Source organism: Scyliorhinus canicula, chromosome 4 (genome assembly GCF_902713615.1).
Source record: "Scyliorhinus canicula chromosome 4, sScyCan1.1, whole genome shotgun sequence".
NCBI classification, from domain to species: Eukaryota; Metazoa; Chordata; class Chondrichthyes; order Carcharhiniformes; family Scyliorhinidae; genus Scyliorhinus; species Scyliorhinus canicula.
In genome coordinates this window covers 103862478-103888125 of record NC_052149.1, presented here as the reverse complement: position 1 = coordinate 103888125, position 25648 = coordinate 103862478, and the positions used below count along the sequence as shown (strand labels likewise).

The 25648-nt window shown below is 49.6% G+C and overlaps 1 protein-coding gene across 4 annotated transcripts in view; it reads right to left on the bottom strand.

The window, feature by feature from the left end:
• Positions 1 to 1605: 1605 nt before the first annotated feature.
• LOC119964875 (flavin-containing monooxygenase 5-like) overlaps positions 1606 to 25648 on the bottom strand; it is a 108982-nt gene continuing 84939 nt past the window's right edge. For all 4 annotated transcript variants that reach the window (XM_038794952.1, XM_038794948.1, XM_038794949.1 and 1 more), the window contains 5 exons: positions 20233 to 20375; positions 14603 to 14790; positions 11906 to 12258; positions 10506 to 10578; positions 1606 to 4135 (listed from right to left, as the gene is read on the bottom strand). In XM_038794952.1, coding sequence (XP_038650880.1) covers positions 3793 to 4135; positions 10506 to 10578; positions 11906 to 12258; positions 14603 to 14790; positions 20233 to 20375 — 1100 coding nt within the window. In that variant the 3' untranslated portion in view covers positions 1606 to 3792. The remainder of the gene's footprint in view (positions 4136 to 10505; positions 10579 to 11905; positions 12259 to 14602; positions 14791 to 20232; positions 20376 to 25648) is intronic.

The following is a 25648-nucleotide window of genomic DNA, read 5'->3' as shown; positions in this document are numbered from 1 at the left end:
GAGTCACAGCGCAGGTGAATTAACCAATAATTCTTACAAAGATTCCCGATGACTTTGGCTCTTGGCTGCCCAATAATAATAATCTTTATTGACACAAGTAGGCTGACATTAACACTGCAATGAAGTTACTGTGAAAAACCCTTAGTCGCCACATTCTGGCGCCTGTTCGGGTACACAGAGGGAGAATTCACCTAACAGCACATCTTTCGGGACTGTGGGAGCACCCGGAGGAAACCCACACAGACATGGGGAAAATGTTCAGACTCCACACAGACAGTGACCCAAGCTGGGAATCGAACCTGGGACCCTGGCGCAGTGAAGCCATTGTAATAACCACTATGCTACCGTGCTGCCCAATAATTACAATCACCAGGGTTGTAAGTTGAAATACAATTATTGTTTATTTATATCAAGAATGATCATGAAATATGCAGTAAATACACTGGATAACAACAAGCTAATACCTACTACTTTAACTGACCCACCCTCTACCCACACACAAAAGACAGCCAAACACAGAGGGGTGGAAAAGGGTAGAAATAATACAGATGAAGGTCAAAAGTGCCTTTGCTTCAGATGGTGGTTCTTTAGCACACTTTCTTCACTGCAAGCTTGCTGATTAAAGTCTCTGGTTTACAACTAGTAATGGTCTTCTTTGCACGGCCGTGCCAAGGGTGGCATGGGCCTGCGATCGGTGGGCACCGATCGCGGGCAGCGGGTCCGATACCCGCGCACTATTTGTTCTAACGCCGCCCCGCAGGATCAGTCCGCGGGGCGGTGAGGGGCATGATGGCCCGCGCATGCGCGGGTTTGACGCGTCTGCGTGATGACGTCATCCGCGCATGCGCCGTCCAACCCGCGCATGTGCGGCTGACGTCATCGTGCGCGTCAGCCGCCGTGACGCTTGGCTCGCGGACTTAGCGACGGTCGCTAAGCCCGCGATGCTGTGCTTCACGGGGCCCCGCTGCTAGCCCCGCCCGGGGAGGAGAATCGGGTCCTGGGAGGGGGCGCGGAGGCTGCCGTGAAACACGGCCAGTTTCACGGCAGCCTTTACGACTCGCCGCATTTGCAGAGAATCGCGCCCATTGAGCGCGATTCTCCGCTCCCACGCCGGGTGGGAGAATCGCGGGAGGGCCACTCTGGCACCCCCCGCGATTCTCCCAACCCCCCCAAAATGGCGTGTTGCGTTTTGGGACACACCGCTTGGGCCTTGTGGAGAATTCCGCCCACAGGCTGCCTTAAAGACACATGTCTGTAAATGAAAATGAAAATCGCTTATTGTCACGAGTAGGCTTCAATGAAGCTACTGTGAAAAGCCCCTAGTCGCCACATTCCGGTGCCTGTTCGGGGGCATCCATGGATGGATCATCCATATGCAGTAAATCATCCATGGATCAAAAATGTAAAGCAAAGATAAAGGAGAATTTAAGGGAATAAACAAGAAATAAACAGGAAGGACCCATACAATATTATTCATGACTTTGGTTTTAGCTATTCTTGCACTGTGTAGTGACAGGTGGTGGAGAGAGAATTGAGAGATGGGCAGGAGATTGAAAAGGCAACTGGATCGGGTAAGAGGTAGCAAAATGGAAAGACAAAAATATAACCACTGGATTAAGCTTTAATTGCGATGGTAACATTGCGTTCCATGACTACATTGATGCAGATGCAGCCTTCACGATTCTACTGGAAACTACCTCCAAATAGATACTGCTACCAATCTGATATTGAGGGGAATTAATTCAATAGCCCACAGAGTGTGATGCAGACAGCACGGCAGATTCCTGCTGTTAGGACATTTCAATTATTTTAGCATCTAGTTAGTAATAACAGTACTGTTAATTGGTCGGATGCAACATCAAAGGGCTAATATCTTGAGAGATAGCACCATTCAAAGCTAGCCTACATCCCTTAAAGTTATCCTGCACCTCTTAAAGATGGGGTGCATTTTGTCAAAAGCGAGTCACTCTGGAAATAACACTGACAGTCAATAATGGCATAAGATGGGAGACGCAGGCTCTAAGACGTTGCACTGGAGGTCATTTAGGGGGCAGTTGAAAAATGTCCTGCATTCGCAAGGGGATCGGAGGCTGTCCAGACACATGCTCAGGAGGCAGTGAGACATGGAGGTCCAAAGATGTGCAGGTTAGGTGGATTGGCCATGTTAAATTACTCCTTGGTGTTAATGATGTCTAGGTTAGATGGGGTTGCAGGGATGGGGTGGAGGAGTGGGCCTTTAGAATGGTAGGTGAGTAAAGCAACAGCTTCACATACCGAACATATATAATAGGAGCAAAAGTAGGCCATTCAGCCCCTCGGGCCTGCTCCGCCATCCAATAAGGTCATGGATGATCGGTTTGTGTTTTGAATTCTACAGTCCCATTTATCCTCAATGGTTACCTTGCCTAACAAGAATCTATCTACCTCCAGCGTAGGAATCTTCAATGACCCTGTCTCCATCGCCTTCTGACGAAGAGAGTTTCAAAGTCATACAGCCCTCAAAGAAAAAATGTCTCCTCATCGCTGTCCTAAAAGGGCAGACGTTATATCAATTAAGGGCTTGTTTTCATGCCCAACACAACAATATATCCAGCTGGGAAAGACGGAACGAGGGAAGCCAACCTTGCTATGTCACCATCTCAGGTGAAAAGGCTGGAAGGAAAGGGGTTACCTCCTTTGGGGATGGCCTGTGCCCATCAGGGGTGTGCCGTCCCCTTAAAGATGTTACTCCCTTCTTTGTGACCCCCCTCTCCACCCCCCCATCCAAACCACCACCAACCCTCTCCTGAAGGATGCCGATCCGTCCCACGTACTCAGGACTCAGTTCTAAATCTGGTTGCCATGGACCTTCTCCCTAGGATTGCTTGTGTTCCCAGCAGTAGCCACCAATGAGTTCTGGTGCTGCTGGGAGTACTCAGCTGTAGTCAGAGTGGTCAGATGTTCTCAAGGCAAAGACTTCCATTCCCTGAAGGGCAAAAGTCCCAAAATTAGCTCATTGAGGCTGCCCTCCCCTGGGTATTATTGCTACGGGGCAGCCATTTTTTAAAGCAGTTTGTCTAGTGACCGGCTTTTCTATGGAGGCCGGGAGATGGGGGTGAGGAATACGTCCCTGTAAAATTCAGCCCATACAAGGCTACCCTGTTTAGATTATGTGGTCCAATCTTTGGAGCAGGGTTGCAATTGTTACCAACTGAACCAAGTTGAGGATCCGTGGGATGTGTTTTACTTCTTCTTCTGGAATTAAATTTAACTTTTCTTCAAGAAATAGGAAAATATTTATCAGGCAGTGTGTAAAAATTATTCTTGTTTTCCCTACCCTTCTATTCCTGGAGCGCGTATCACAAGTACCTCAGCCGGGATATCCTCATCATCCTGGACATAAGTGGGGCAATAAAAGAAATCTAGTTCTCATAACATTTAAAAGAAAACTTTTCCCATTTCTTAAAACAACTGACTCGAATATTCTGCATGTTAATATCTCATGAATAGAAAGGATATTCAGTTTGTAAATGAGCACTGCATGGAACATTTTGTTCATTCAGTAAAGCACCCACAGTTGGCAGGCAGATTCTTGGCAAAATGTCCCTTAAATCAAAAACAACAGCTGAACCAGATATAAAACCTGGTTCATTTAAGGCACTGAGTCTTCTGGATCACATTCTACTGGAATCAAAGTACTTCACAAGAGAGGTAATCAATGCTAAGATTAAAAACAATCAGAATCCAAATCTCTATCGTTAATTGGCTAACATAAGGTAACATAAGGGCCTCAGGGAAACCTTTTTTGCCTAATTAGAGAAACAGATAAACAGCAACTAGGACAACTAACAGAGCCATGAATTTCAGCAGGATTGACATTGATTCTTGCCGCTTCTTCATGAGCACACGGGTTTTGGTCGGTTTGATGATACGCTCCCACTGTGTGAGGATGGTCTGCCGAGCCTTTGGCCATTTTCCGGGCCCTGTCAGTCGAAACTGGTATGGCGAGCAGGGGCCAAAAAAAACCTGAAAGGCCAACTGTGGGTCACGAAGGAAGAGCTGCTTCAAGTTGGGCTTCACACCAATCTGCTCCGCTAACTCATCCATGTAGGGTATGTAATCAACTTGAATAGTGTGCCTTTGGGAGGTGACATACCTTAGAGAGAGGGAGACAGAGAGATGTACAATTTTAAAAATTCCTGCCTTTGCCTTGAATTTCCACACCCTGCTGTCCTGCATGCGATGACCTCATGGTGCGTTACCACTGGCAGCCTTCAGTGCGGTGAGAATTCTTGTTGTGAGCATCAAGCAAGCTATCACAACCAAGCTCATCTCCTTTCCTCACTGAATGTTCTGACATACTTTCCACCAAGTGACACTGGGAAGTTAATGGGCGCGATTCTCCCAGCCCCGCGCCGGGCCGGAGAATCTGCGCTACGCCGCCAGTGCGCGATTCCCCGAGGTGCGGAGAATCGCCGCCATTTGCGCCGGTGCGTTTGGCACGGCGCCAGTCGTGGGCCGCTGTCCACGCCGGGGCCGCCGATTCTCCGGCTCGGATGGGCGGAGTGGCCGCGCGGAAATGGCAGGGTCCCGCCGGCGCCGTTCACTCCTGGTCGCTGCCGGTGGGAACTCTGCACGAAGGGTCGAGGGGTGGCCTGTGCGGCGGGGAAATGCACTCCTTCACCGGGGGGGGGGGGGGGGGGGGGGGCCTCCGATGGGGTCTGGCCCGTGTTCGGGGCCTACCGATCGGCGGGCCAACCTCTTCCCCCTCCCCACAGGCCTACTTTGTTGCGTGGCCGGCCCCTGAACCCCTATGCCATGTTGCATGGGGGCTGGCGCGCTGAAGAAGTCGCGCATGCGTGGGTTGGCGTGGCCCAACTGCACATGTGTGGGTTGGCGCGGCGCCCATTTGGCGCTGGGAAGGGAGGCTGGAGCAGTGTGAATCACTCCAGCGCCGTGCTGGCCCCCTATGGGGGGCAGAATCGGTAGTCCCCACGCCCGCTTTGCGCTGTTGTGAAACGCGATGGCGTTCACGATGGCGCGAACACTTAGTCTCCATTTTGGAGAATCGCGCCCAATATTTTCACTAGCTTTTGTTTTTACTGCCACTCTCTTTGACATCAACAAACTCACTGCTGCCGTGCAGTGAACTTAACAGTAGTTGACCTCTGTGGAAGCTCATACACAAACCTCATATGCTACATTCCTCAATATTAAGAAATTATCCTGATCATAAACAGTAACAAACTCCTGAAATTCTAAGAGTTAAAAAAAGGGAAGGAAATCAATATTTTCTTAGATCTTTGAAAAATATTAGTTGAGGTTCCAAGGCAGTGCACCTGGTGAGCTATGATCTAGGGGTCTTTATAGTATCCTTAATGTAGTAAAACACACCAAGGTTCTTTGAAGCAGGAGCAAGGTATTTAGATACAAACCAAATCCGTTTTAAAATCTTGCATCCTCTCCTGTGTTTATATTATTATTAGCAGATTACCTCAGGGCTGTGCTGATGGTGAGCCAAAAGGATTAGCTTTTTTTATTGTTTCTACAGGGAGGGGAAAGCATTTAAGCCGATGAATCACATTCCATTTTAAAATTGTCATTTGGCAGTAGGGAACTTGAATATTTGCTGAAAGAAAATACTTTTATGTCGAGGCTTTTCATCTTGCATTCATCAGGACAATCATAAGAATACCAAATGCAAAGGAAACAACAAATTTACACTGCATGAGAAGAAAGTGCTGAATGATAGGAAAGTGGACTCTGACTGGTACCATTACCATAGAGAATGCACCAGTTGATGGAGACTGGCAGTTAATTGCCAAACATGGTTTGAAATTTAAACCAGATAGCTTGACTCTGATTGGTCTCTTCTTTTCAGCAATATTCCATTTTTATTTCAATTTGTGATTTTTTTGATGATACATTGGGTTTTGTGCTCCGTAAATGTCCATTGTTCTGTGAAAAGCATAAAGGGAGTGGTGTTCCGCAGGGATCAGGGGTTGGATTCTCTGATTCTGAGACTAAGTGCTGATGCTGGCGTGGGAACGGTGGCGTTTTACGACCGGAAAAAGTGCAAAACGGCAACCGATCCCTCGTCTGGTGGGGGGCGAGCAGGCATGCAGCGTAAAGCCCCCGGCTCTAGCTGCTAATACGTCCGGAGAATTACCGGGTCCGTGGCCGTGCATGTGCACGGCGGCGGCCTACAGTAGCTGCACCGTGCAACATGGCACCGCCTGAGCGCGGACCCGGCCTTCCAAATAGTGACCTCCTTTGGCCAGGCTTGCCACCTCTGAACCACCCCCCACCAGTGCCCCCGGCCCCTGCCAAAGCGCCCCTGCCCGCAGATCGGTTCCGGCCCCCCACCCCCCCGACTGTGGTGGCGCTGGACGTTGTCCGCAGCCGCCACGCTGAGTTTCTGAAAATAAATATAATGAGTGACCAACGCCGCCAGGAACTCGGCCCATCGGGGGAAGGGCCTCAGGTAACGTACTGAGGCCATCCATATGGCTTGCGGCGCACTCCTGGAGTACACTGTTTTCGAGGGGGTGGAGCATTGCAAAAGTGGCACCGGCCCGATTCTGGCGCCAACGTGGATTCTCCGGCCGATCGCCGAACGTGATTTTGGCATAGGAGACCGGAGAATCCTGCCCCAGTGCTGGGACCGCCGATATTTGTAGTACATATAAATGATCTGGAGGAAAATGTGGGTGGTCTGATTTGTAAGTCTGCGGATGAAACGAAAATTGGCTGAGTTACTGATAGTGCCGAGGATTGTCAGAGGATACAACAGGATATAGATAGATTGGAGACTTGGGCACAGAAATGGCAGATGGAGTTTAATCCGGACAAATGCGAGATGATGCATTTTGGAGGATCAACTCTTGGTATGAATTATACTGTAAATGGCACAACCTGTAGGAACATTAACATACAGAGGGATTTGGGTGTGCATGTCCACAGTCCCTAAAAGTGGCAACGCAGGTGACCAAGCTGATTAAGAAGGCATACAGCATGCTTGCATTCATCAGCCAGGGCATTGAGTACAGGAGTTGGGAAATCATGTTGCAGCTCTATAAAACCTTGGTTAGGCCGCATTTGGAGTATTACATGCAGTTCTGGTCACCACATTATCAGAAGGATGTGGAAGCTTTGAGAGAGTACAAAAAAGGTTCACCAGGATGTTGCTGGTCTCAAGGGTGTTGGTTATGAGGAGAGGTTGAATAAACTAGGATTGTTTTCATTGGAAAGACGGAGGCTGAGGGGAGACCTGATAGAGGTCTATAAAAGTCTGAGAGGCAGAGACAGGGTGGATAGATGGTCAGAGGCTTTTCCAAGGGTGGAAGTGTTGTACGTATTGTGTACGTTCGCTCGGCCGCAGAAAAATACTTTTCACTGTACTTCGGTATATGTGACAATAAATCAAATCAATCAATCAATTACAAGAGGGCACAGGTTCAAGGTGAGAGGGGGAAAGTTTAAGGGAGATGTGCAGGGTAGGCATTTTGTGCAGAGAGTGGTGGGTGCCTGGAATGTGCTGTCAGAGGATGTGGTGGAAGCAGGCACATTCGCAACATTTAAGAGGCACCTGGATAGATACATGAATAGGGAGAAAATATAGGGAAACGGACCAAGTAAGGGGAAAAGGTAGGGTTTTTTTTTAGTTGGGACACCATGATCGGCATAGGCTTTGGGGGGGCCGAAAGGCCTGTACCTGTGCTGTACTTTTCTTTATTCTCTGAGTGGTCTTTCACTCTCTTACTCAGCCCCCCCTTAATGCTGACCTGACTGGCCCATGCATGCAACAGACTCATGGGACAGATACCATCAGTTTTGCTCTGGGCCAAACTTCCCACAGAGTGCTTCCTACAGACTCTGTCATGGCACGGGCCTGACCATTCACCCACCCCTTAACTGAAACAGATACAATGAACTGAAAATCGGCTCCATCCCATGCCAGGTGGTGTGTTATGTGACTTCCCATCTCTTTCCCTCACCGAGATGTAGGTAAAACACATGAGTACGAGCGGACTCTACCTTTCCAGTTTTTCTTTTCTTATCATTCCCTTTTCTCTCTGTCTTATTTAAATCTCTGAGCATTTTTTCCCTGTGGAGATTATTTGAGGTTGATTACTCTTTCTCTATTTGAGAGCAGCCGGATGGCATGGAGCTGTGATAGGAATGGGAAGGGAAATAGAAAGATGGATGGATCAGATGTAACAGGCATATATGAGTGACCATTCTGTATTCCTGTGAGTTCAGGGTATCAGCATCTGTGTTAAGGTACACAATCTTCATGGGTGCTATGTGAGGAACCTCACCCACAGCGACACGTCTTGGGACTTTGGATCACCTTCTCTACGGAGCATGGTCTTGCTGGTGCTTTTCCTCCCTTAAATACCTACCAGATAACTTCAAACTTATTGACATTCCTGTACTGTCTCTACTGATGTCAAACTCTCCCTCTTTCCTCTGATAGATAGGCATCCACTTCCTTTCCCTGGTCTTACTCTTCCCTTTGAACAACTAGATGACATTCACAGTATATTGTTCAGCTGATGCACCCATTGAATTAACACTAAACTGTTGGTATATTTTCTTTCTACGTTCACACACTGGTAACTAACAGAATATATTATTTTGCACAATCTACCAACATAACACCATATTCCACAGAGTACAATGAATTTGATTATTCACTGCTCCATAGTATATGTCAAACTCAAAATGCACCCATCTGATAAGCCGACTGACGTTTCCAGTAGTTGCCTTCGACTCATATTACATTGTTGCAGTGGCTTGTCATTGGGATTATTTCGACACTTGAGCTATGACAGGTCTCGTGTTGTCACCCAGGATTTTAATGGCTCTTGTATACCACTCGGGAGTTTGTTAGGTCCAATGCGCTAGGTTTTTTTTTTTTTTTTTTTTCTTTTTTTTATAAATTTAGATTAGCCAATTATTTTTTCCAATTAAGGGGCAATTTAGCGTGGCCAATCCACCTACTCTGCACATTTTTGGGTTGTGGGGGCGAAACCCACGCAGACACGGGGAGAATGTGCAAACTCCACACGGACAGTGACCCAGAGCCGGGATCGAACCTGGGACCTCAGCGCCGTGAGGCGGTTGTGCTAACCACTAGGCCACCGTGCTGCCCCAATGCGCTAGGTTTTATTCTCCAAGGTTCTCATTGAGTTCTCCAAGGTTCCCACTGTTATTAAGAAAAATAGGGGGAATGGAGCTCTCAGCACATTTAGTAAAACTTAATGAAGACAGTGTGTCGATATGAGACATGAAATGAATTATCTTTGCTACTGATGTACAAAATACATAGCTATAGCAAAGTAAAGCAAAGAAGTGATATCAACCTTTTATAGGACCTTGCTTATACCACACTTAGTGCAGTCTGGTCTCCATTTTATGAAAAGGATATGAAGATACTGAAGAAAGAAAAAAAGCACAAGAATATTACCGGTACTGAACGTATGCACTGATCAGGGATGGCTGAACAGACTGGGGCTCTTTTCTCCTGAAAACAGAAGGCTAAGGGGTGACCTCGTGCATGAATCACAAAATTTAGCAGATGCAGCAGGTATTTAAGAAGGCAAATGGAATTGTGTCCTTTATTGCTAGAGGGATGGAGTTTAAAAACAGGGAGGTTATGTTGCAGCTGGATAGGATGCTGGTGAGGCCACACCTGGAGTACTGTGTACAGTTTTGGTCTCCTTAATTCAGAAAGGATGTACTGGCACTGGAGGGGGAGCAGAGGAGATTCACTACGTTTATCACGGAGTTGAGAGGATTGGGTTATGGGGAGAGACTGAGTGGACTAGGACTATATTGCAATTTTGAAGAACGAGGGGGGATCTTATAGAAACATATAAAATTATTAAAAGAATAGATAAAACAAAAGCAGGGAGGTTGCTTCCACTGGCAAGTGAAACCAGAACTAGGAGCACTGCCTCAAAATAAGGGGAAGTAGATTTAGGTCTGGTTGAGGAGGAACTTCTTTAGCCAAAGGGTCATGAATCTGTAGAATTCCCTACCCAGTTAAGCAGTTAAGTGCAGCTGAGTTCACAAAAAGATCAGCCATGATCTTATTGAATGACAGAGCAGGCTTGAGGGACCAGATGGCCTACTTCTACTCCTAGTTCCTATGTTCTTATGACCTGATGGAGAATATGAAAGTGTGATGGGGGATAGATGAGGAAATACCTATACACTCGTGGAAGAGTCCAAAACTGGAAGACACAAATGTAAGATAGTCACCCTTAAATCCTATAGGGAATTCAGGAGTAACACTTTTACACAAACAATGGTCAGAATATGGAGCACACCACCACAAGGGTTTTTGAGACAGATAGAGCAGATTAATTAAAGGGAAGATAGGTAAACAAATGAGGGAGAAACAAATAGAAGTTACATGACAAGGACAGCAGGAAGCTCAGGTGCAGCACAAACTCAGGCATTGACCTGTTGTGTGGAATGTCCTGCTTTGGTGCTGAAAGATCTGTGCACTATAATACCTTTTGCCCAATTTTTCTTTCTTCTCCATTATATCTGCCATCATGGTGTCGACAGAGGGCAGTTTAACCAAACCTGGAAAATGAAATATAAAAGTAAAAGAACAGTGTTCACAAATCATACAATCCCGACCGTGCAGATGGGGGCCATTCGGCCTATCGAGTCTACACTGGCCCTCAGAAAGACCACCTTACCCAGGCCCACTCCCCCACCCTATCCCCATAACCCAACCTGCACATCCCTGGACCTGTAAGGGGCAGTTTAGCATGGCCAATCCACCTAAAATACACATCTTTGGACTGTGGAAGGAAACCGGAGCAGCCGGTGGAAACCCACGCAGACACGGGGAGAAAGTTCAAACTCCATACATACAGCTACCCAAGGGTGTAATCAAACCCAGGTCCCTGGTGCTGTGAGACAGCAGTGCTAACCACTGTGCCACCATGCCGCATACTAAATCAGGTTTACCTCATCAATATTGTAAAAGTAAATGCAGTTACAACAGCACAGTGCTATTTTTGAGAGTAATTAATATGCTTTAACGTGCTGTTTGATTAGTGATTGAATCACCAGCGATTGATAGAAAGGCGGATATTAATAATGTCTTGAAGAGCCCTCTTTGAATTCATGACAACACCCATGAGGTTATTTTTAAGTTAAGAAGCTAGAGTGCAGGGCCAAAGCCCACAGTGCAGGACAAACAAGAGTTGAAAAATGAGAAGAGATTGAGGTAAATTGGAACTTGGTGATTGAGTGGCAGTCTTAGGAAGATAAGTCATTCTTTTGCTTTGATCAACTCAAAAAGAGTAAGTTAAAGCAGATGCAATGACTGCTGGCAAAGTCTCCATCAATCACATTTATTTCCCTCTCAATTTCCTTCTAGATGTTGTTAACTATTGCCAGTCCACTGGACCTTCAAGCTCCAGAGGGATTCTGCATGTATTATTCAAGACAAGTAATTGCCAGTGACTACTTGGTTCACCACATGGTCACCTCAATATTGTTCTTATTCAGCATCCTAACACTGGCTTTCCTGAACTCGCCACCAGCTGGCAATATAGAGCAGGAACTGTTGACAAATTATGTCTCTCCTCGGTCAAGGCCTTTTGCATTCCCCAGTTGAGAAAGTAAAGTGTAATCGAAGAGATTAAGCTCAATGCAGCACATGCTGGGAATTGAAACTGCTACCTTCTAGCCTGTTCAGCGCAGTGTCCGACAGAGCATTTCAGGATTTGTGGTAAATGGTAAATCATCTTCACTTCGGCAACAATATATCTAAATAATGACATTACCTCGGTGACACACCTTACTATACACAATATTACTTCGCTCAGCACTAAGGAATTTACATGCAACAAAAATGAAGGATATAAAGTATTAAATGTTGCAAGTGTCCACATACCTCTAAAAACTCTTGTGGCCCAACGTGCTTGAAGTTCAGATATTGGCATAATGGCACCTAGTGGCTGGATAAGACCAATGATGGCCAGAGTTGGCTGCTCCAACTGAAGTGGAAAGATATATTTGTAGAGAGAAACATGGTTTTTGTTGACTTCAACAACAGACTCATCCAGAAATGGATAAGAGAAGGTGTATCCCGTTGCAAAAACAACAACATCAATGTCTTCTAGTGTGCCATCTTCAAAGATGGCTGCAGTTTCAGTAAATTGCTTCACATTAGGTTTCACAAGTATTGCTCCTGATATAATGCGATTTGGTAGATCATCATTGATCGTTGGATGTTGGCTGAACATTCTATGAGAGAGAGAAACCCCACCAATAATGAATAGAGTACATTGGTGTCATCATTAAAATTACAGGCCGGGTTTACAAACGAACTTAAAAGATGGAAGCACCAGTGAATGTATAAATATTGCAGCTAAGTGCTGGGCAACTACAAAAAAAAGGAAATTTAGTGACCGGAGGTCAATAGGACGGAGGTTCCCTTCTTTCCACCAAAGAGTGAAAACCCAGGAGATGCGATGAGCACAGATTTAATGCTATCACATAGGGAAGGACGAAAATTAGAAGAGGTTAGATCCAAGACTGAGGTGGGCACTTAGAAGGAGTGTGGGGCAAGATACTAGAGAGTACATGTTCACACTCTCTCTGATGACCAGCACTGCCAAAGTAACCACGTTACCAGAAACACAAATTGAGTGGGAAAATAAAATCGGCTGAACCCTGCTTTGGTGAAAGACAAAATTATCACAAGACTATTTAGAAAAACAAGTAACTATATTCCTATAGTTAATGAGTTTATCTGATGCTTGATCTATATAGGAAATGAAAGTCCCCAGTTCAATTCACGGTCGGTGTTGAATTTACTTGACCTAAGCCAGAGTAATAGGGCTACAATTGGCGCAGTGCCTCTGGGTTCGGGAAAAGGAAAGAATAGTCAGGATTTTTGTTCCTGATGGAAATTTGCACAGGCGGCACAGTGGTTAGCACTATTGCCTCAGAGCGCCAGAGACCCAGGTTCAATTCTGGCCTTGGGTGAATGTCTTTGTGGGGGAACTGGGGGTGTACATATACATTTGGGTGCCGGGGAAACAAATACAGAACAATTACAGAGGGCAATACGCGAATTAATTTGGTGTTGGTGTTGTCGCTTGCTTCTCCCGGACATTTTTCGCTGCCGTGGTCGTCTCACGATCACCTCCGCTTCAGCCGTTCGTCCCGTCTTTTGCCCGGATTTTCCTTGTTGTCTGCTCCTGTCGATGCCAAGTTTGTTATTGTTTCCCCTGCCCTCCTTCCGGCTGTCATTCCCTTGCCTCCCACCACCTCGCTGGTTCCCCTCTATTGTTCCCTGTCTCCTCCCTCTTCCACCCCTACCCCCCTTCCCCTTCTCCTGTGATTCGCCTTTCTTTTCTCTTAGGTTTAGCTGCTATCCCCCCCCCCCCCCGGGGGTCTATCCCTCCATCCCCCGCCTCGGCTACTTTCCCCTGATTCTTGGCTACCTGGCTATTCTTCTGCCAGTTCGCTGGCCACAAACAGGTCCCGGAACAATTGGGTAAATGGCTCCCACGTTCTGTGGAAGCCGTTGTCTTATCCTCGGATGGCGAATTTGATTTTCTCCATTTGGAGAGATTCTGAGAGGTCAGACAGCCAGTCTGCAGCTTTGGCAGGTGCTGCTGACCGCCAGCTGAACAGGATTCTACGGCGGGCAATCAGGGAGGCAAAGGCAAGGGCGCAGATAACTGAGACTTAATCATGTCAGGGAATACTGGTCTGGATTTTATGTTAACAATTACAGTGACGCAATCAACATTCACCTTTATCAAGGCATAACTCAGTCACCAACCTCTGGTATCTGGACAAGCACAGTCAAACAGAAATAAGGAAGTTGCTCCACAGGTTTTGTCACACCAGTACCTTGAAATAGATGTGACATTAAACATGTGAAGGGCATGAATTTGCGATACGAACCCATAATATGCACCACAAAAAGTTGGTACTTGTGCATTCAGGTTTAAGTAAGCTTTAAGCAGTGTGATAAGTCTTAATTATGGCTAATCAAAGTCTCTGGGATTGAAAATTTACTTTTATAAGTTTGGAGGCCCATTCCTTTAGATTTCAATTGTTGGAATTTAAAAAAAATGTAATTTGTTTTCTTTTGATCTCTTTTATCTCTCCCTTCCTCTTAATTCCATCTTTCTTTTCCTTCTATTGCTCTTTCTGTATATGCCTTTAGGTAGAATTGATTATTCTAATTGCCACTTTCTGCTTTCAACTTCACATGTCTCAGTGAGGATTCGTCAATCTAATTGGGTGAAGAGACATGTTCTTGAGCCATGCCGCTGCTGGCCCTCTTCACACATGGCACAAATCTCAGGTAGAGAGTGTCATGCTGAAAATGATATCGCAGTATTGCAATTCGTCACGCAGAAAAGATCATAGAAAGTCTGTGGGGAGATGTAAGCGTTAATGAAAAACAAATGCCATTTCTTTGCCAGTGACTGCAAAATCTGGGCCAGTAGGATAGGTTATCAGAAGTTGATCAAAATGGTAGATATGCAGGTGTAAATTAAAGGAGGAGAGAGATAGCTATGCCACAGTGTTCAGTTTCCTAGAACAGAATGCGCTGGGTACTACAAACCTGTGGTTAGGCTGCAGGCCATAGTTTTCATGGTTAAAGCGATGATTCATGATCCTTTCAGCAAACCAGACAGCAAAAGACAAAGGCACACAGGCATTAATGCGACGGTTAAACAATACATCTCCAGGTAGTCCTCTGTCTGCCACACGGTTTATTACCCAAGCACCTCTTCTCGTACTCAGAAATACCTACAGGACATTTCAAGAACACAAGTACAGTCAGTTTTAAAATCTTCCCCATGTGCATGCACAGGTAAATGCTAACACTGTATTTTACTTCCTCCCAAAGGGGAACTAAATATGTACAGTTGATTCTAGTAGCTCTTAATGGAATACTGGAAAGGAAATAAACATCAGGAGGGGACAAGAAGCCTTGTAACATGGTGTGGTGGTATGGATATGAGCACTGCCATTGGTGCAGAGCACTGGCTTCCCATTGGCTTTGGCTGGTCATGTGCCTCTCGTCCGAATGGTTGGGACTAGTCATGTGACTGCTCTCCAATAGGTCGAGAGGCAAGTAGGCCCCGCCTCCGAGGTAGGGTATAAGTACCCAGAGTTCCCGGCGGTTGGCCTTACTCCATAGTCGACCACCGGGCTAACAACTAGCTGATTAAAGCCACAGTTCGGATCCTAATTGTGTATTGAGTTGAATTGATGGTACATCAATTTAATCAGCGAGAATTTTGGAATGGAGCTACGCATCAAGCTTGACTTCCTCCGTACCAGCCCGCATGCTGCAAATGCGTCTGCAATCTTTAAACGCTGGCAGGCGTGTTTTAATAGTTACCTGACGACTGCAGCCGGCAAGCCCACCAAGGAGCAGAAACTCCACATCCTCCACTCATGCGTGGGCACAGCGATCTACTCTATGATTGAGGACGAAAGCGATTATGATGCGGCCATGGAGATTCTCAAAGGACACATTCTCCGGCCGGTCAACAAAGTATACACACGGCATCTCCTGCCGACTAGACAACAGTTCCCTGGTGAGTCACTCGACGAGTTTTACCAGGCCCTCGCAGCTCTGGGGAGAACGTGCGCATGTCTCCAAGTTTCGGCGACTGAGAACATGGAACTTTTAATTAGAGACGCTTACGTTGCTGGCATGCAGTTGCCTTTCATCCCACAACGATTGCTGGAGAAGAACACCCTCAGCCTAGCTGAGGCACGGACTCTTGCAACCTCCCTGGAGGTTGCTGACCTGAACGCCCCGGCCGCGCGGCAACTCCCTGGACTTCATGGCACACGCCACCCCCATCCTCCGCGGACCCCGACCCCCCCCCAAGCCTGCACTGCGGGTCGCTCCGACAAACTAGCCGGGCCCCGCTGCTATTTTTGTGGTCTCTCCAAGCACCCCCGCCCGCGCTGCCCGGCCCGCTCCGCTCTGTGTAAGAGCTGCGGGAAGAAGGGCCACTACGCGGTGGTCTGCCAGACCAAGTCGGTCACTGCTGTTCCGCGCAGCAACCGCGGATCCCCCCCCCCCCCCAGGCCACCCTAGGGCCCAGCGCCACGCACCGATCTCTCCGGCCCCCGCAACGGCCCCACGGGCCTCCCGACCCTCGCTCCCAGCTGTCCCGGCTGCCCCGACCGGCCCGCAGATGCCGCTGACACTGCCCCCAGCCGCCACGAGGTTCCAATGGGCGTCGCCATCTTGGGCCCCGGACGCCATGTGCGGGCCATGGGCGCCGCCATCTTGGGACCCCAAATCCACGTGCGGGTCCTGGGCGCTGCCATCTTGGGCCGACACGGAAGGCCCTGCCCACGATTACTCTGCCACCGAGGAGGATCTGGAACTCTCACCACGACTTGCTTCCATCACACTCGACCAGTCGCGACCACGCTCGCTCGCCAAGACTACGACAATGGTCCAGCTCAATGGACACAAAACGAGATGCCTGCTGGACTCCGGGAACACGGAAAGTTTTGTCCACCCTGAGCGCTCCCCATCAATCCAGTTAAACATAAAATTGAATTGGCCTCAGGTTCGCACTCCGTCCAAATCACCGGGTGTTGCACAGCGGACCTCACGCTCCAGGGGAGGGTTTTCAAAAACTTCAAACTCCTCATTCTCCCCGGTCTATGCACTCCGGCACTCTTGGGCCTGGATTTCCAGTGCAACCTGCAGAGCTTGACCTTCCAATTCGGCAGCCCTATTCCTCCTCTAACTGTTTGCAGCCTCACGTCCCTCAAAGTGGACCCCCCTTCCTTGTTTGCTAATCTCACCCCAGATTGTAAACCTGTCGCCACTCGGAGCAGATACAGTGCCCAGGACCGGACCTTCATCGGGTCCGAGGTCCAGAGGCTCATTAAGGAAGGGGTTATCGAAGCCAGCAACAGTCCCTGGCGAGCCCAAGTGCTGGTAGTTCGGACTGGGGAGAAAAACCGGATGGTCATCAATTACAGTCAGACCATCAACAGGTTTACGCAGCTGGACGCGTATCCTCTTCCCCCGTATTTCCGATCTGGTTAACAGGATCGCGAAATACAAAGTCTTTTCCATGGTCGACCTTAAGTCCGCCTACCACCAGCTCCCCATCCGCGGGAGTGACCGAAAGTACACCGCGTTCGAGGCAGATGGGCGCCTCTACCACTTCCTCAGGGTTCCATTCAGTGTCACAAATGGAGTCTCGGTCTTCCAACGGGAGATGGACCGAATGGTCGACAAGCACGGTTTACGGGCCACCTTCCCGTATCTCGATAACGTCACCATCTGCGGCCACGATCAGCAGGACCATGACGCCAACCTCCAAAAATTCCTCCGAACCGCAAAACTCCTTAATTTAACCTACAATAAGGATAAGTGCGTGTTTAGCACCGACCGTCTAGCCATCCTTGGCTACGTAGTGCGTAACGGAGTGATAGGCCCCAATCCCGAACGCATGCGCCCCCTGATGGAACTTCCCCTCCCCAACTCCCTCAAACGCTGCCTTGGCTTCTTCTCATATTATGCCCAGTGGGTCCCCAACTACGCAGACAAAGCCCGTCCCCTCATCCAGTCCACCTCCTTTCCCCTGTCGATGGAGGCCCGCCAGGCCTTTAGCCGCATCAAAGCAGATATCGCAAAGGCCACGATGCATGCTTTCGATGAGGCCCTCCCATTCCAGGTCGAGAGCGATGCGTCTGACGTAGCTCTGGCGGCCACCCTGAACCAGGCGGGCAGACCCGTGGCCTTCTTTTCACGAACCCTCCATGCTTCCGAAATCCGCCATTCCTCAGTGGAAAAGGACGCACAGGCCATAGCCAAAGCTGTGCGATATTGGAGGCACTATCTGGCCGGCATGAGGTTTACCCTCCTCACAGACCAACGGTCAGTAGCTTTCATGTTCGATAATGCACAGAGGGGCAAGATCAAGAACGACAAGATCTTGCGGTGGCGGATCGAGTTGTCCACGTACAACTACGATATCTTGTATCGTCCTGGGAAGCTCAACGAGCCTTCCGATGCCCTATCTCACGGTACCTGCGCCAGCGCGCAGATCGACCGCCTCCGTTCCCTCCACACGGACCTCTGCCCCCCCGCCTCCTTTCTCCACAAGGGGTGAATGTGGTGGTATGGATATGAGCACTGCCATTGGTGCAGAGCACTGGCTTCCCATTGGCTCTGGCTGGTCATGTGCCTCTCGTCCGATTGGTTGGGACTAGTCATGTGACTGCTCTCCAATTGGTCGAGAGGCAAGTAGGCCTCGCCTCCGAGGTGGGGTATAAGTACCCAGAGTTCCCGGCTGTCGGCCTTACTCTGTAGTCGACCACCGGGCTAACAACTAGCTGATTAAAGCCACAGTTCGGATCCTAATTGTGTCTTGAGTCGAATTGATGGTACATCACATGGGTAAAATATCATGAGCACCAAAGTGAATTTGAAAGTGCAGTTTTTAAATGAACTGAGAGATAGCTTTTGTTTTACATACGATGGACATAGAGTGGTGCAGAAATTGGGTCGCAAACTGTCCATACCTTCAAACCTGCTGCCCATTGCTATCAGTCTCTGCTTTTATTTCAGGTTTCTAGGTTTTGCAGCTTTCTGTTTTTATTTTTATATTTTTCCCATGGTGCGGGGGACCCTCAAGCTCAATTAGAGATTGGGGCACCCTTTCAAAATGGCAGCCCAATCTCTGAGGGGCCGGTCTGGCAAGCAAGTTCAGCTCCCCAGTGATGGCAAAAATTCTGCGTGAGATTTTACTAAAAGGGAACAAAGTCTCATAGCAAGCGTGTTTAGCCGCATGTTTCCCGGCCCTCGCAGCGCCGAGAACTACAAGGCTATAAAACAACACTCGCGTTAGATAATGGGCCTCAGCGGGGAATGTGCAGCCAAGACTGCACATATCCCTGTCCTGTACACTGAGGAGCTCCGCTCGTCGGAACTCTTCAGTGCAGTAAGAGATTTGGGCGCCATTTTTAAATGTCGTCCCGTACTCCGAGGCCCCCGATTTGGCTCCCGAATCTCTCCGTGCCCCCACACACTATGGGAGGGTCCCCAGGCCACCCCAATCTCCCCCAGCACCCAACAGTGCAGGCATCCCCAGTCTGATCGCCAACCTGGCACCCTGACAATGCTGACCCACCACCCTGGCATTGCCCCCACCAGCTGACAGTGCCATTTGTAGTCTCTGCTAGTGTCAGGCTGGAACCCAGGTGGCATCGCCAGTGTGCCAGGCTGGCACTGCCAGGGTGCCCAGGTGGCACCCGCTGTGCCAGGGTGCCACCCTTCCAAAAGGGCATGCATCTGGGGGCCTCCCATTCCCCTGCGAGACCCCAATGAGCGCCGTTCCATTTGGTCCCTGTTTATGGAGACCAGTACTGAACGGCATTCTTTCCTTTCCTAATCTTTAAACCTGGCCAATTCATACTAATCTTTAATTTCCTGCGCTGCACATCTTTAAGATTGGCCTCTTAAATTGCATTACACATCCTCAAAGGACTGCTACTTGCTTGTCCAATGTTATGCACATTCCCAATTGTCACACAGCCATGTAATCGTACAGCTCAGAGGGAATATTTGTTTCAAGGGTTGAACTGTGTCGAGACATTACATAAATTAGCCTTGTGATCAGATTGAAGTATTCAGGATTTTGAAAGGAATCAGCGGGGTTAGACTGAGAGAATTCACTCTGCTGCTGCAAGAGTTTTAGACAAGAGGGTATAATCCTAAAATTAGAGCCATGCCATGCATGAGTGGCATGAGGAGAGACTTCTTCATGCAGAGGGTGGCAGAAATGGGTGTTAGAACTCTCCCACACAAAACAAAAAGGAGATGTGAGCTCAATTAGAAATTCAAAAATCAGAGTTTGATATTGTTTTGCTGGATAAGGGTCAAAAAAGGATGGAGAGACAAGTTAACAGAACAGCAGCTATGATGGCAACTGATTGGAGGGGGTACAGGCTTAAGACAGTGAATGATGCACCCCTGTTCCTATGTAATCATCCACTGCTATTTGTTGTCACAGTCTAGATATCATTCTTTACTCTGCAACCTGTGCCATGTGACAAGAAGTGGGGCGAGGGAAGATGTGCCGCAAAAGCTGGTTATAACTGATCAGGTTTGGGTGACCGAAAGGTAAAGTTTCAGTGTAAGTTAGTCGATTCTTTTACAGTTAGTAACTATTTCCAACAATTCTGATTGGTGGCCCTTACCTGTTTAGCATGTCGACTGATTTCAACTGCAAGGTCACCCCCAGAGTTTCCAATTCCAATTACGACCACTCTCTTTCCTTCAAATAGCAGGGGTCCTTTATATTCCTTACTGTGCAGGTATTGACCCTTGAACATTTCTATGCCTAGTTAAAGGTAAGAGATAGAAAGAGAGACAACAAGAGGAATGTTACATGCTCAACACACAATTCTGTCTGGTAATAAAAAGTTTGATACACGGGATCACGTGATGCAGGTGCGGGAATAGCGGTGTCTCCATGAGCCCTTCCCCTACTCGTCCTTTAACCCTCTCATTTATCTTGTTCACCCAGCACATGCTACCTAATCTGGGAATGAACACTCCATAGTATTTCTCAAGAAGTGTTTTTGGCTAGATGGTATTGAGAAAATGCCGAGGAATCCGAAAAGAAATCGCAGAGAAAGGGGACCAGTCGGGTTCAACTGGGGTGGAGCTGACTCCCTCGATATGTCAACCCGATCCTCGACTCTTGACTCGGCTCTTTCGAAGGCATTGCAGATGATGACTGCAAACATCATTAAAGTCATTGATGTTGGCACGGAATATTAACGCGCACAAGACTGAGTTGCAGAATGCAAATAAGAGGCTAAATTAAACGGAGGAAAGAATCCTGATTGTTGCAAATGCAACTTGCTCAGCAGAAGCCTGCTTGCAATCCATGGAAAACTAGCTTTGTGGTATGTCAGAAAACCTGGAGAACTGAGGCCAGATGAAACATTTTCAGGTCCTCGGCTTGCCGGAAGGAGTGGAGGGTAAGCTCCCTATTTGAGAGCTGGTTGCCATGTTTTCTTAAGTTGGGTGCATTAAGTTGAAAAGGGCACACAGTAACATCCCGTCTCATAACCAGCCATTTTCATAACTTCAGAGATCAGCAGAGAGAGTTGGAGGTGGTGAGCCGTGGTAGGCCCTGGCTCTGTGAGGGGTCAAGAGTCTCTTTTTTTCCAAGACTTCTGGCAGCGACACAGCAGCCCACAGAGGCTTCAATGAAGTAGGAAAGCAACTCAAGGCTGTTGGGGTGAATTATGCCTTGCTTTATCTCATGACATTGAGGGTGGTATCCCACAATTCCACAGACATTTGTCAATCTGCCTAAGGCCTTGGGCTATGTGAACTCCATGGAAGGCAATAACTTGTAGTCACATTCTGCAGCTCACTGTAGAATCCGGACATTAACCCTGTTATAATCCTTCTTGCCTGATCGAATGTTGTTATTTATCATTTTAGCAGGAATGTGTTCCCAGTTGAGCACTATACTCATAGTACTTCATTAAGAAGAATCTCAGGGACTTCCATTTATTCTAAGTGGAAATTCTCCCTTGCGTCCTCCTTCTAGTTAAGGGGTGTGCTGTGTGGGTGGTATGGGTAGCCGTATTCATATACCGCCCGCTGCACCCTCCTCCACTGCGCCTCCGCCTTCCTGGTGGTCAATAAATCGAACGCGACCTGGAGGCTTCGCCGCTTCCTCAGCAATCCCTCCTCCGGGGCCTCCGCGTACCTCCTGTCCACCCTCACCACCTCCCCCACCAACCTCTCCCTCTCTCTCCTCTCCCCCCTCGCCTTGTGTGCCCTAATGGAGATTAGCTCTCCTCTGACCACCACCTTCAGCGCCTCCCAGACCACCCCTACTTGCACCTCCCCATTATCATTAGTCTCCAGGTACCTCTCTATACACCTCCTGACCCGCTCGCTCACCACTTCGTCCACTAACAACCCCACCTCCAGATGCCACAGCGGACGTTGGTCTCTCTCCTCCCCTAACTCGAGGTCCACCCAATGCGGAGATGGCTATCGCCGAATATTCCATGTCCTCCATCCTCGGAATTAGCGCCCGGGAGTAGGCCTTGTGGACGTGGGAGAAGAATGAAAATTCCCTGGCCCCCGGCTTCGTAAATCTCCATGGGTCCATCCCTCCCATCTGGTCCATAAACCCCCTCAACACCTTGGCTGCCGCTGGCCTCCTGCCCGTCCTGCACCTGGAGAGATCAAGTGGTGGGTCCAGCACGGTGTTGAAATCCCCCCCCATTATTAGGCCCCCTGTCTCAGGATCCGGAATCCGGCCCAACATACGCCGCATGAACCCCGCATCGTCCCAATTCGGGGTGTATACATTGACCAGCACCACCCGCTCCCCCTGGAGCTTGCCACTTACCATCACATACCTACCGCCATTGTCCGCCACAATATTCGACGCCTTGAACGACACTCTCTTCCCCACCAAAATCGCCACCCCCCGGTTTTTTGCATCTAAGCCTGAATGAAAAACCTGCCCTACCCACCCCTTTCCTAACCTTACCTGATCCGCCACCCTCAGATGTGTCTCCTGAAGCATGGCCACATCCGCCCTCAGCCCCTTCAGATGCGCGAACACCCGGGCCCGTTTGACCGGTCCATTCAGTCCCCTTACATTCCAGGCTATCAGCTGGATCAGGGGGCTACTCACCCCCCTCCCCCGCCGACTAGCTATAGCCCTTCCTAGGCCAGCCACGTGCCCGCGACCCCCGCACGGCCCGTTCCCCACAACGGCGGACCCCTGCCCCGACCTCCTCTACCACCTCCAGCTCTCCCGTGGCCATTCCAGCAGCAACCCGACCCCCCCTCCCCCCCCAAGCTAGATCCCCCCCCCCCCCCCCCCCCCCCCCCCCTCCAGCTCCGTGGCCCTATCAACTCCCAGAAAACAAAGAAAGACCTCCCCCTCGGAACACAACCCAACAATCCCCTCCCCCCCCCCCGGACCCTCAGTCTGAGTCCAGTTTTTCGGCCTGAACAAAGGCCTCCTCCGGGGACTCAAAATAATGATGTCGTTCCATGTGGGTGACCCACAGATGTGCTGGCTGTAGCATGCCGAACTTCATCCCTCTCCTGTGCAGCACTGCCTTCGTCCGATTGTAACCGGCCCTCTTCTTCACCACGTCTGCGCTCCAATCCTGGTAGATCCGGACCTCCACATTCTCCCATCTGCTGCTCCGCTCCTTCTTGGCCCACCTTAATACACACTCCCGGTCAGCAAACCGGTGGAACCGCACCAGCACCGCCCGTGGCGGCTCGCTGGGCTTGGGCTTCTTCACCAGCACTAGGTGGGCCCCTCCAGCTCCAAGGGCCCGTGGAAGGCCCCCGCTCCCATCAACGAATTCAACATGGTGACCACATAGGCCCCCATGTCTGATCCCTCCAGCCCCTCCGGGAGGCCCACCATCCGCAGGTTCTTCCGCCTCGACCGGTTCTGTATCTCCTCGAACCTCGCCTGCCATTTCTTGTGGAGTGCCTCGTGCGCCTCCACATTCACCGCCAGGCCTAGGATCTCGTCCTCGTTCTCCGAGACCTTTTGCCGGACCTCCCAGATCGCTGCCCCTTGGGCCGTCTGGGTCTCTAGCAGCTTATCGATTGAAGCATTCATCGGCTCCAGCAGCTCTGCTTTCAGTTCCTTCAAACAGCGCTGGAGGAACTCCTGCTGCTCCTGCGCCCACTGCGTCCACTCTGCCTGGTCTCTGCCCGCCGCCATCTTGGTCCTCCTCCCTCGCACCTTTCTTTGCTGCAATGCCACTTTTTTAATCGTCCCGCTCCTGGTCCAATCCATACACTATCAGGGGAATGTTGCTGTCCCCTTCCCACAGCGGGAAACGTCAAACAAGCGCCGTTGCGGGCCCTAAAAAAGCCCAAAAGTCCTTTGCTAGCGGGAGCTGCCGAACGTGCGACTTAGCTCCGCATAGCCGCAACCGGAAGCCCCCATGGCAGGTTTTCTCAGACTTGTGAAAATTAAATTCACCCTGAGGGGTTCATTGCAGGGGTTGGCTCGGAAGTAGCAGCTGTTAAACGACTTATTTGAGAAAAATTAAGCTGTCAGCAGGGGGACGGGGGGGGGGGGGGACAGAGGGGAGGCATGGGAGAGACGAGTAAGGACAGAACCAACAGCAGGGTGGCTGGATACGGTGCCACTGTTCGTGTAAGCCATGTTGGCTGGTTTGTGCTCAGGGGGGGATTTGGTTATATTGTTGAGTTTTTGTTGACATTTGATGTTGAAAATTGTTAAAATTATAAACGCCTCAATGTGGTAGTCACCACTGTCGTATCTATCACGTATGAGAGGTAATACGGTAAGGCTTCTGTACTACATGTATGGGTGTAGATCCCTGCCTGCTGGCTCCACCCGGTAGGCGGAGTATAAATGTGCGGGCTCACCGAGCGGCAGCCATTTCGGCAGCAGCTACAGGAGGCTACACATCTCTGCTTAATAAAGCCTCGATTACACTCTACTCTCGTCTCGTCGTAATTGATAGTGCATCAATTTACGAAGCAGAGATTTTACAACGATGGACCTCCGCATCAAGCTGGATCGCCTGCAACTGCTCCCTCAAGCAGACAACGCCAAGTAGGCCTTCACACATTCCAGCTTGCTTTGAAGCCTACATCGGATCTGCGACAGAACCACCCTCAGAGGCACAGAAGCTCCAGATCCTGTATACGCGGCTGACCTCCAATATGTTTCCCTTCATCCGGGACGCGCCTAACTACGCTGATGCCATGGCGCTACTGAAAGAGAACTACATCCAGCAGACCAACAAACTCGCCAGGCACCTCCTGTCCACTCGATATTAACTCCCCGGTGAATCTGTGGAAGATTTCTGGCGTGCCCTGCAAGCCCTGACGAGGGACTGCGATTGCCAGGCCGTTTTGGCCATTGAACATTCCGAACTCCTAATTAGGGATGTTTTCGTTATGGGCATAGGGTCGGTGTACATCCGCCAGTGCCTCTTAGAAGGGGCTACCCTCGACCTCGCGGCGACCAAGAAACTCGCGATCTCACTAACGGTCACCTCCCGTAATGTACAAGCGTACGCCCCCGACCGTACGACGCCCCCCTCCTGGACATCGTGGACCCCACTAGCGACCGCCCCATCATTCACCCCGCCAGCGACCGCCCCAGCCAACCCCAAGCCTGCGCTGTGCGGCAGCCAGCCAACCCCGGGGGACCCAAGTGCTAATTCTGCGGACAGACAAAGCATCCCCAGCAGCGCTGCCCGGTGCAGAAAGGGAAGAAAGGACATTTTGCTGCTGTGTGCCGGGCCCGCTCGATCGCCACTGTAACCAGACACATTGTTCCTGCACCCCCCACGTGTAACCCGTGGGCGCCACCATTTCCGCCCCCGCAACCCACGTGCGACCTGTGGGTGCCGCCATCTTCCTCACCTCAGAACACGCGCGGCCCGTGGGTGCAACCATCTTGCTTGCCTCAGGCCTCGTGCGGCCCTTGGGCACCGCCATCTTTAACGCTGCCCGCCACGTGCGCCCCATGGGCGCCGCCATCTTCCCCACCTCAGGACCCCTGCTCGTCGGGCACCTCATTGGGCCGCTCATTGCCTACGGGTGTAGATCCCTGCCTGT